Source organism: Centruroides vittatus, unplaced genomic scaffold (assembly GCF_030686945.1).
Source record: "Centruroides vittatus isolate TY-2023 unplaced genomic scaffold, ASM3068694v2 scaffold_769, whole genome shotgun sequence".
Lineage (NCBI taxonomy): Eukaryota > Metazoa > Arthropoda > Arachnida > Scorpiones > Buthidae > Centruroides > Centruroides vittatus.
The window spans coordinates 4,686,111-4,699,098 of record NW_027122717.1 but is presented as its reverse complement, the minus strand read 5'-3'; the positions used below and the strand labels follow the sequence as shown (position 1 = coordinate 4,699,098).

Sequence of the window (12,988 nt, the reverse complement as noted above, 5' to 3'; positions counted from 1 at the left end):
ACCAAACAATAAAACATTTTATTGCTAGCGTTTGGTTCCGGCGGGTTCGAATTTTCACATAACCTTGGGCTTTCAAAAACGTACCTGTCCCTAAAGGGCAGGTTCGATTTTTTTTCTTGGGAGGATGGCTATTTTTAGTGCGCTTTCTCTCCCTAATTAGTCAGTTAAATGGCGACTTACATTAGCGACTTAAATTAGCGACTGTGATTTACATGGTGAATTTAACAAATTTTCCTTCGCGACAATAAAATGTTATTCGGGTGCGCGTTATAGAGCTAGTGGAAGGAACGACGAAACTAGATCGAGGCGCCTCTAGTGGCGACGCCGGTAGTAACAGAATCGGGGCTACAAAGCCGGCGCCAGTGTTGTTGCATCTGGTACTTTTGTACTAATCTAGTACCTTTTTAATTGTTTCAGTATCAAGATAACCAACACTATTTTCCTAGTACTATTCATGAAATCCTAATACCTTTCAAAACATTCATTTTTATTCTTATTTCTATATATTTTTTACTTTAGTTTGGCAGTAAATAGATGTTTTTATTGCTTCTTCATTCAGCAGTTGAACGTATTTTTTTTTTTTTTTTTTTTTTGCAAATGAATTTAATAAAAGCTAAACTACAAAATCGAGTTCTTACCGATTCCTGTGAAACATTGTTAATAGCAAAGGAGCTACTTAAAAGCATAACGATAAAATGTTACACTTGGAAACCATACAAAAACATTCTAGTGAGGAAGATTTTGGTGATGATCATCTTACCAGTGATTTTTCAATGTGATAATTTTAAAGTTTAGTATTTCATGTTCATTACTTTTGTTTCAACATTTTGTTCATTTGATTGTTGTTGAGGAATAATAGCATTCTTACAATATATGAATTTATCCTGTATGAATTTTATATGTTACATGTAACACTATATATATTTTAATAAATAGAAATTTGATAAATTATAAATTTATATATTATTTATAACTATATATTTAAATAATATATAATATATACGTACTACATTCAGCACTTTACGGTCAAAGAATGCCTGCATTAGTCAATGCTGTATAGTCACTTCTCGACTTACGACGGGGTTCGGTTCCGCAACTTCAGACGTAAGTCGAACTGGTCGTAAGTCGAGAAGTGACTGTAGATCATTAGGACTGAGCAGTATTAATATTCTGATTAAATTATACATCTTAATATTTGTAAATTTAAAGGGTGGTGTGGAAGAAGTAAACTATATATTCATTGCATGGTAAATAATGAAATTTGTAACTAACCATATATATAAATGAGCTTCAGTAAGGACCATAGCAGTAGCTAATAGTATTGTATTAACAGGGAGAACTTTTACCTTCATTTTCTCAAAATACTAATTTTGCTTCTTACCCTTTTCTTCCACAGATCTCTGAAATTCAAATATCACATCGTATGCCAATTAATATCTGTCAGATTAACAAAATAATATTAAAAAGAAAAAAAAGAAAATTACTAAACTTTACATTAGAGAACTAAATTTAAAATAGAGCCAACTAAGGTTTTATAACAGGAGATTGGTTAGAATGCAACACATCTTCATTATATAATTAACCTCAGGAATTAAATTGCAGCCAGCCATTTTTCTTTCCTCCCAGGGTATTGTTCATTCGGTAACGAATAAAACTTTGTACCTGACGGCGCAGTAATATAGGTAACACTACAACCGACCACACAATAGTTAGTTTTTGAAGTTTTGTGTGGCAGAAAGCTGTGGTTCATTATCACAGGAAGAAAACAACCACTGCTTTTCAGTACGTATCCAATCCAAAGACGCACATGTTTTCCCGAAGCAGTTTTCTTTGCCTGCGTACAGCTGGCGCTCAACTCAGTTCCACTAGCTTTATAACAATTTGCTATGTTAGACCAGACACTTCGGGTTTGGTAAACAATAACGGCGTTCCCGGAAGTAGGGCTGTTCTCCCCGTTGCACGTGGTGCTGACGCATTTTCCTTTCGTCGTTGGGTACGAGAGTAAAAGTTCAAAGTCTTAAGTGTTCGTTAGTTCCCCTTAGTGCGCTCGCTGGATAGTGTTACCTTGCTGGCTTGTCCTTTGGAGATAAACAGGAACTTGTCGGTGCGAGTGATTCTTAACTTCGGTGGTTGGTTGTAGTCCTAGGTGGTTCTGTTGAGGCGAGGGTGTCGTCCTATCTGGTACTCACAAAAGTTAATTATAAACAGTCATTGTATGAGAATTTTAGCCGTTCTCGGATAGAGGTACGCATTTTACAGATATAATTGGGGTCTACTCTCCCGCAGGCTGATAAAATCTAACTTAATTCTAATGGGGAAAGCCAATACGGGTTTGTAAGGCATATCGTTAGTCAGAATAACTAAATAAAATTCGAATAAATGGAATATTCTAGGCGAATATAATATAATATATATTTTTATTAGTGATGTAACGAATATTCGGTTACTACCCGGTATTCGGCCGAATCGGCCGAATACCGAATATTTAAATCACTATTCGGCCGAATACCGAATATTTAGTCACTATTCGGCCGAATACCGAATACCTCAAAACAGGAGTAAGAAATAACAAAAAAACAGTAAATTAATCATTTTGGTAACTTTTATTAATGCTGAAAATTAAATTATAATTATTAAAGTTAATAAGAAATAGCATCTAACTCTAGTATTAAATTATTTCGTAATTAAATAATATTATAGCGTTTATCTAGCCCGATATCTTATGGCATTGATGGCGTGTAGGTTAGAATGTATCGGGCATTAATGTTATTGTTTAGTTAATTATGTTATATTCGTGTTTTTTTTTTTTTTTTTGTAACTCTTTCCGCCCAGTGGGCACTAAGAGGGGCTCTTATAGCAAGCCCATTATGGGTTCGGCCAGGCCCACAATGGGGCGGCCGGGTGGTGAGGGACGGGGACCGACATATCCGGACGGACCACCCCCCGAAAAATTCCTAGGGATTTCTCGACCCGTCCGGATTCGATCCCGGGTCCCCCAAGGCGGTAGGCTGCTAACCTTGACCGCTCGGCCATCCGGCCTATGTTATATTCGTATTCGCGTATATTTTTATATTTTTTACGATATTTTAAAATGATTTACGAAACGTTTTATTGAAACTTATCGTATTTAATGAAAGAATTATTTATCTATTTCTAGAAGACGAGTAACTAATATATAATTTATTTTATATATAAAACAAAGAACGAGCATTTTTCATTATATGAAAAAGATAACATTTGAAATCATGTTAATTTTAAAAATATTGACTAAAACGATAGCAACAAAATATCACAAAACTTCACAAATAGAAAACCCCCAATAATATATTTGAACTGTTCCACATCTGGGGAGAAACTAGACCATACGTCCCCACTAAAGTATTCGCGTTTTTCATGAACTATAGAGGGCGCAGAATTTTTACAAAATGGCTACTTTATCTGGGTCGCTTGTAACTAGTAATGTAAAATTAATCATATATTACTGTCCGATATAATGATATATGCTGCTTGTAGCTGTTTATCAAGAAATTTTATAGTAGCAAAACAATTATTGCTAGCGGGATACTTCATTATGTGGTATCGAAACAAGTGAGCAAGATCGTTCTATACTGTACATATGTGTGCCCTTTGTGTTAAAAACATCAGCTTTGACATTGTCCTATCAGGGTTGGATTTACAAGTAAAAAGCTATGTAATATTTGTTGCTTAGGCTTCGACTTTCAAGGAGCCTCAAACATTTGTACAAAAAAAAAAAAAAAAAAAAAAATTAAAGTCGAATTTTGTAATAAACATTTTTTTACAAACCAACAAAATATACTTTACTTTTTATTTTGTGTAGTACTTCATTAATTTTTTCTAAGAATTAACATAAGGTCTTTTTTTAAAAAAATGATAAAACCAATTTTAAAAAACATTCTTAATGGAATGGGTAAAAACGTTTAATGAAATTCAGTTATAAAACAGAAGACTAGTGAAACCTCACATCTTTTTCTTCCAATAACCGTATTGAATCAGAGAGACAGTCTGATTTAATTCTTTTCTTTTTATGATTGACTTCTAAAATTGTAAATGGTTGGTAAGGTGACTTACAAAGTTCAGTTTAGGGCTTCGAAATGCTTAAATCTCTGTGTCCCACACAAAATTACTGGCTTTTTAAACTTTAAGAAAATATCGTTTAAAATTGACAGCATAACTTGTTCATGTAAAGCTGGACAATCGAGAAAACCGCCCATTCTTAACAGTCTAATCCACTCTTTCAGAATTCGGAGAAGCTCATAAATATAACCAGTGCCGTAACTAGGATTTTGGACGCCTATGGCCAAGAATAAAAATGGCGCGCTTTTTTAATTTTTGTTATTAAATAAAAATAAAAAATGGTGGTTTATTTCTGAAATATATGTTCATAAAAATTACAGATAATAAATACTATATAAATATAATTATAGAAGTTTTTTTGTGTTATTAATTTCGAATACATGTTATTCCAAAACCTTCTCGTTGGCGCCTTTATTAAATCGGCGCCTATGGCGGGAGCCACGTTGGCCATACCCTAGTTACGGCTCTGAATATAACCGACCGATTTCCGAATAGTCATCTGTTTTTCGTGTGGGAATAGACGAAAACTTATATTAGGCTCCCGTAAATCTTTGAAATTGCAATTTAGAACGCAACAGAATGCTTTGCTTTTTCTATTGTTATTCATCTTTACTGCTGATAATACACAAGAAGTAATCAAAAGACCCAGATAGAATAGTTTTGTTTTTAAACACCAGAGGACGAGCATCCGGTGAAAAATGCGAATATCCTTAAGGCACTATTCAGTCTACAAATACGTAGTAAAAATAAAATTTTAGTGTTTAATTAGAGTTAAAAAGATCGATTGCAAATAAAATAACTTATAAGTTATAACTTACATCTAAATACTAACAACTGCCGAATCGTATCGGGCTATTTACGGCTATTACATAAATTATAAATCAATTTGGCCCTAGAGGTAGACGTTAGGCTCCATCTCATATTAACTTTAATAATTATAATTTAATTAATTAATTTAAATTAATTAAATAGACCTACTGGAAGAAAAAATCGTAGTGACAGCGGGCAAATAGAGAGCAGGGTGCGCGATCCTTGCCATAATTTTTGCGCGCCAATTTTTGTACGTGCGTTAATCAAGCCGAATAGTTTGGCCGAATATTCGGCCATTCGGCCACTCTCCTAGCCGAATATTCGGTATTCGGCTGAAGTCGAATATACTATTCGTTACATCACTAATTTTTATGCTTATGCAACATTCGAAGACTTCTTGATATAGGAGTCTAAACAAAGGACATTAAAATGGCGGTGTTAATAAGTTTGAACAATGGGACGTTGGGTTGGTTGTGCTATATCGCTTTGGGGGGGAGGGTTGTTTCTCGGAAGGGTTGGGCACTTCCCGGAAGTGGAGCTTCCATTTCGTGGAGAGGGATTTCTTCCTGTCTGTTCTCTTGTGGTTGTTGTCGTACTTGACGTTAGATAAAGATCGATCTGCCAATCGGATATCGTAGTCTGACGATAATTTTAACATTTCGTGCGTTTGCGGTTCTTTAAGACAGATTTGGCGGAGTTGAATCTCCGTTTGATTGATGATAAGGTCGATTTGTGGGACGACCAATTGTTGCGCCAACTGTAGTGATAGAGTTGACTCGGAAATGTGATGTGAGGATAACTCCTGGCAAATAGCCTGTACACGCATTTGGAAGATTGATTATCCCGGTATTATTTAATTTTGGGGTTGTAGATAAAAAATGGAGCCTTTTGATGCCTATTTGGGCACTTAATAGTTAAGGTGAGAGGCTCGGGAGTGGTATAAGTCCATACTCCTGGTTGATTTAACTTTTTAAAGATCGGCGTATAGTTACTGATGATCGGCTGATTGCATAGGTCTTTGACCTGTAGTTCATTTCCGCTGAATAACGCATGTTTACAGCTTCGTTGAGGAATATCCAATAAACAGATCGCGAAATGGATAAGATGTATTAGAGTAACGTGATTAATTAGATTAACGATAAATTTATTAGATAAGTTATCTTCATTCACCTTCTGGGGTACCTTCCCGTTGGTGCCCTCGTTTGTTTGGCGCCCGGAACTTAGTGGGAAGAGGTCCGACTAGTAGCGGGAGAAATAAACTGAGGTATCCAGCTACGCTTACGAGTGGGCTGCATCATAACCCATGGTTGGTCTACTACTGGCACTCGGCTTCGAAGGGCGTATGGAGGTGTAATCTCCTTTGCTCCTTCCGGTTCTGGTTTGGCAACTTCACTTTCGAGCTCGGACTCTGCTTCCTAGCGTTCACTTTCTGGTTCCGTTTCATCACTGGGATTAGATTTCTCTTCTGTTAGTGAAGGGAGTACGGTCGTTAATGCGTCTTCGACGGTGATGCAACAGGTGGCTGGATGATTGTGTCCGTGTTATCCTGTTGTATTCGGGGTCGCTTAGCCTTTCGATGGGCAGCGGTCCTTCTTCTCGCGCTCCGGATTTGTAGTTTCCGTCTCTCCTTCCCTTCGGCAGGAGGTATTAGTTCTGCTCGGGGGGCTGTCTGACAGGATTTTCTCTCTTTTCTTGCAGGTGTTACGCCGCTTTCTCCCTCTGCGCGGCCCTCTTGGTGTGCAAAAATGTATCGTTTTCCCATTGGGTAGGATGACTTGATCATGAGCAAGATCTAAAATTAATCGTGCGGTTTCAATGAGGTCTCGCCCCAAGATTCCTTCACACGGGTTTGTGACTTCGGTCGTACGATGGCACATGCCATGGCATATTTCTTTCCCCGTAATTTAAACATGGGCGTCGCTGATCCTATAGCGGTAATCGGCTCCCCTAAGCCGTTTCCTAATTTCTGTCGGCGCCCGAATTTTATGGGAGCTTTTCTTTTCAATTTATTCGCTAAATCGGTTAATATGAGCGTAAGTTTTGCGCTGGTATTAATTTGCATTTTTACTGGAATATTATTAATATAAACTAATATGATAGGTTCGTGCCTTGAGATAGTTTTAGTTATTCCTATCCTGCCTTTCCGCCTCGTCCCATTTTCATCCGACGAATCTGTTTGGGATGGAGAAAAGTTCCTACTTGATTCAGTATAGTGTCGCCTTTTGCTTAGATATAGGATAAGGGGACCTAGTAGAGTAATTATATCGAGGTCGTTGATCTTGGATGCTTTGGATAATGCCTGACCATCCGTTTCGATTTTCTTCCTTAGGTTGAGAGCTAACTTGATCATTTTCGCTTTCGCGTCTCCTTGGAGGTTCATTTCGTTGACGCGTAGGAGAAGCGTTACTATTACTATCTCTGCAACCGTGGGGGTTCCGGTTCCTATAGTTTTGATCATTTGGTCGATCGGGTCTACGAGTAGTATTAACTGGGAGGTATGCTCCTCGCTGGAAAGGCGGGTTGTTATAATTCGCTTGATTATTTTGCCTCCCTGGAGGGGTTCTAGCATAATTTGCAGTTGAGGCTCGGGTTAGACCTTCCACTTTGGCTTTAAGTTCTTGCATAGCCGACGTTAATTCAGCTATATCGTCCTGTGAGGGGGAGTCTGTCACCCGCTCGCTATCCCTGACTGTCCGCATAATTCCTCGCGGATGGGAGGTAAGCTGTTCGATCGTCTCTTCGCTGATTGCCGCTTTGAGCGCCTCATCAAAGGTTTCAGCCTCACGGCTCATTACTCGCTGGCGGATCCTTATATCTATTCCATTGAGGAATTGCGCTTTTAACCGTTCGTCTAACTCCTTTCTTTGAATGCGCTGGATAATAGCAGTTTCCGCGGCATCCGCACCAGGCTCTGGCGTGATCTCGATTTCCATGGCAAGCGCTTGAAGCCGGGCGGCATATGCTTGTACGTCTTCGTCCCGTCTTTGTACGCAGGTATAGAATCTACTAAGCCTAAACGAAAAAGGTTCCCGCTCGAACCGCGCGATCATTAATCGCTTAAATTCGTCAAAATCATCTACCTCTTTGATTCGTCGGTTTTTCCTGACGAATTCCCGAGCCATTCCGGTAAGTTTGAGTTTGGCGATAGCCAGCATTTGGGCCTTTGACCATGCCGCTACTTTCCTCACGTCTACTAATGAGTCAAAAAATCCGTGACTCTGATGCCTCCCGTTTCTCCCGTAAACACCGGCAGTAACGGAATTATTCTGCCCAAACCTCCTAGCGTGAGGGGATTTGGATTTGGGTTAGCTGGTTCTGTCGCGGGTTGCGGATCGCCTTCCATTCTTCCTAATAGCTTCAATTAGATTGAAACTACCTCCGCTAATACACCTAGTCCTTCTACCTATGGTTTAGGTCCCTAATACGACTGGAATTGTCCTTATTATTCGAATATGCTCTATCGATAATTCGAAGGCGTCGAACCCCACTCCTGAAAAACCAATTTGTGGGTGCCCCGGGAGGTGGACGGACGTACCTCCTTTTGTCGGCTAACAGGTCGGTGAGACCTGCCCACGGTGAAGATGGCGATTCAGGTCTGTTACGCGTTACGCGTTACGCGAGTGGAGGAAGAGGATGTGGCTGGGTCCGACGATAGAGCGGCAGCGATACTCGAATACATGACATCAATGGAAAAACAACAATTTATTAAGACTAAAAGCTACAGCTACAAATATGGGCGAGATATCGTCCACTAGGTTAGGGTACTCGGAGGGAGAGTTCACACGAATTGGGGAGATCATACCTCTTGGTCCGAGTAGTTCTTGTAACAAGTTCGGGGTATCCTCGGCTCGGGTTCCTTTCGTGCGACGTCGGTTTCCCTCGGGATGGACACACTGTTTTTCGGACACTACGTAACCGATCTGGAGTCGATCGAACAGACACTACGTAACCGACCTGGAGTCGATCGATGGACAGTAACCGACTGGAGTCGATCGACAGACACTATGTAACAGACCCCCTTTCCCTCTCTCGTCGCCCTTTTATTTGCTCGGTCACGTTCTTCTCCTTCACCAACCAGCACTATTCGGATTTTGTTCCTCATGATTCATGTTTTCTCCGTGGGATCCAAGCAGTAAAAATTTTATTGCTAGCGTTTGGTTCCGGCGGGTTCGAATTTTCACATTTTGCTTTTTTTCGATAAATGATTTATAAAAAAATACACCTGAACCATATCGAAATTGTTAAAAAGGTGATAGCACGATATCCGTAACTGGTCTCACCCGTGCTAGCTACACCAGCGACCCCTAGGTCTATAATCTAGTATTGATTCTGTTTCTTCATGAGGGGCCCAACATTCTTCTGGCCCAGGGCTCCTTACATTCTAGAGACGGCACTGCCCGGGACAGTGGCGTTGACAAGTCTGTAGGGCACGGGGAGACTTCCTCTGTTGGCGTGGGGACACGGTCCGAAGTGGCACGGGTTACAGGTTGGCACAGTAGACGAAAAACTGTTTTTTTTTTTTTTTTTTTTTTTTTTTTGCGCATTGACACACGGAGTTTTGATTATTCCGAACGTTAACACAGTGCCAGGTGTCCTCGATTGTCAGAGATTATATCAATCTCCGTTCTTTCTTTCATCCATTTTGATTGGTCGTTCTCCCTCAATCACGCTTCCCGAGTGGTTGGTCCCTGGTTACTAAACGTAACGAGACTCTTACCCGGAGCGCGAGAAAAGTCAAAATCGAAGACGAATTCGATGTTCCACCTATCATAAGATGACTTCCTTCCGCGATTTATAATTTCTGCGTCACAGTTTGATATAAACAATGGGTGTCCGACTACAAATGATTTTTTTCTATGTTTTTTTAAACTAATAAATTTTTCTCTAAATTAACTGTTTTTTCGCGTCTTTCGTGACGGGTCAGACCTGTCCGGTACATGACATTTCCATAAAAGTTTTAAGCAAATACTGGAAATGACAAAAATAAACAATTTATGTATTTTAGTTCTAAAATACAAATAATACATACATAATACAAATTGATACGATACAAACAATGATAGAAAAACTTGTTTTTTAATTTTTTATAAACTAATTCTATTCGGCGATTTTTTCCGCAAAGTCGTTAATTACTTGATCATAAAAGTCGCTGGTTGTCAACTCCCAACGTATTTAAAAGCACTTTTTCTATCGAAAGCAACGCCAGCGACCACAATTTTTCCTCCGACCGAGTGTTCCTGGCCAATGTATGAATTCGCTCCGTGTTCGAAAAACTGCGCTCAACAGAGCCACTGGTAGGTGGTACCGTAAAAATTAATGATATTAAATCATATAATTCTTTTAGTACGTCTTTGTTCGGATCGACATTAATTATAATATGTTTTATGTTTAAGAGTTACTTGTCAATATATTCCGGACACGAATATAAATATTGCGATTCGCTACGTAATTTAGATAAATCAAAAAAATTCCCATAAAATTTACTTAATTTAAAGAATTAAAACACGCTTGGAAAAATTGTTTTTCATAATATTAAAATTATTAATATCTAAAAGTGATAAAAATTCTAAAGATTTTATGTCTGAAAAACTGTCAATATAATTATAATTTTTTAAACTATACTGTAATTAAATATAACTTTGCAAAAAAACGTACATAAAAATAACATTGAATACTCTTTACTTTTTAAATCTTAAACAATTCACTTAGTCAGATAGCTCCCTATCAATGGCTAAGGGATAGAATCGTTGGAAGCGTTATACGTGTGTAGCTTCCACCAGCTAAACCGGGTGAAGTTGGTGCTCTGTAAAGCGCATGCGCCAATGCCCTCTGGCTGCTTTACACCATTCAGTTATTCTCGCCTTGGAAGCTGTCTCGTAAGCGCTTCCATTCCACCACTGATATTCGAATATACAATAGCAATCTTATCGTTTTTTTCACATGTAATATAGAAATTTGTAATAAGATACATAATGCAGTTATGATAAAATATTAATTTTAATTAATTCAAAGTACGTTAAAATATGAAAATTTATATTTTAGAAACTACAAGGGAAGGTCATTGGAAGGTGGAAGCGGCGCTTCCACCGCTTCCAATGACGGCACGCCACTGATAGTGTGTAATAACAGACTTCTGAGAGAAGTTTAATGTTTCTCCCGAAAGAGTTATGAGATTTTGATCGCCAACCGACGATATTGTATCAGAGCAACTAGGCCTGTATCTAACCGGTAAAACGTGATACCGGATCCTTTTTTATACCTTGCCGTATTAACTGCACAGCAACTCAGTGAAATTCCTGTTATGTTCCTGTGACAATTCCCGCACACTCGAGTCTAAATAAATCAGAAATAGCTTCCATAAGTAAGCACACGACAATCTGCCCACAGTATATATACTAGAGCAGCGCTGTCCAACTTATCATAGCCTGCGGGCTATATTATCTTCACCAAACATTTCGGGGGCCAAGAAGGTTGATAAATGAAAAGTCAGTTTATGTTAATTAAAAAAAATATTTTATTTATACTAAAAAAAAACTTTAAAATATTCGTAATATATTAATGAGAACATTGTGGCCGTAATTTTCATATAGTAAAATAATTTTAATATTAATAATAATAATTTAGTAACATAAATTTATTCATAGTAAAATGTACTCACGGGCCGTAAAAATAATTTGGCGGGCCGTATACGGCCTGCGGGCCGCCAGTTGGACAGCCCTGTACTAGAGGTAGGTAGTTCCGGTTGAAACCGTGTTCCACACTGAGTGCCGAGACTGTTTCGTTCGGAACTATTAACGTGTTCTTCATTCGATAGTTTTACAAATACAGTTTTTCACGAACCCGGGCTCAAAAAGGTCATTAGTTCAGATTAGTATTTTAAAATAACGCCAATTATTTGAAAAACTTGAAAATATATTAAAACTGAAATCAACTGATACAGTATTGGTAACATTTAGATTTTATTAGAAATTCGTTTTATTAATAATAACTATCAAGAATAAAGCATGTTTAAGTTAAAATTAAAAGTTTTAATTACACAAAACGTTTCAAAATCAAGTCACAGACTGACACAGAGACAGCCGGAAAGATTTCCAATTTCGATACCCGATGCCGATACTGGCTGATATCGATACTTTAAAATTACTTATGATACCAGTATCGATACTTTTGTGGTATCGTCCATACTCATCGTTCAGGGACTAGCCGCTGGTTTATTAAAAACTTTCCGCCCTGTGGGCACTAAGAGGGCCTCTTTTAGCAAGCCCATTATGGGTTCGGCCAGGCCCACAATGAGGCGACCGGGTGGTGAGGGACGGGGCCAACATATCCGGACGGACCATCCCCGAAAAATTTCTGGGGATTTATCGACCCGTCCGGATTCGATCCCGGGTCCCCCACGGCAGTAGGCCATTATAGACGAAAAGAGTAAAAACACCGTCCTCTTTCAGTCCGGGAAAAATGTTTAAAAATTTTTTCTAATTAATTTAATTCAAATATTTTTCATAATTATTCATTTCTAAAATAAATTAATTATTACAGGTAATTTCTTCTAAAGCATTTATTTCAACTTTGGAGCCACCAATCGGAAAAAAACGGTACTATACTGTATACAGGCAGACGATCGTTGTGTCTATTTTAAATGCGGTATTGCTCTTACGATCGAATTATATAGGTAATTAATTAAAAACTTATCAAAATGCCTCGGGAAATGATTATGTTACAATTGGGGCAATGTGGAAATCAAAGTAAGTAGAAATAATTATTAAATTTAATAAGTTTGGTCTATCTGATATCCGTTTGGCGCGAATTGTCAAAATCTCAAAGAATGACGATTTATTCTCGTTTTTTAACGTTATTTTCATAAAATAAATTTAAAAGTTATCGTAGATATTTTTGCATATACATTATATATATCATTTATTTAAAAGTAACTTCTACCAAATTCTTGTATGTACAGTCAATCACAAAAATCAGTATACACTCCACGTAATGTTATTGATACGAAAAAAATAACAAAAAATAGTACTTAACGGGATGCCAGCTGATATATATATACAGTAACAGGTAAGATTTGTGCTCTGAA

The 12,988-nt window shown here is 38.1% G+C and overlaps 1 protein-coding gene across 1 annotated transcript in view; it reads left to right on the top strand.

The window, feature by feature from the left end:
• Positions 1 to 12,495: 12,495 nt before the first annotated feature.
• LOC136989789 (tubulin gamma-1 chain) overlaps positions 12,496 to 12,988 on the top strand; it is a 30,329-nt gene continuing 29,836 nt past the window's right edge. Inside the window, exon 1 of the mRNA XM_067288063.1 lies at positions 12,496 to 12,650. Within this exon, the coding sequence (XP_067144164.1) occupies positions 12,602 to 12,650 (49 nt within the window). The 5' untranslated portion in view covers positions 12,496 to 12,601. The remainder of the gene's footprint in view (positions 12,651 to 12,988) is intronic.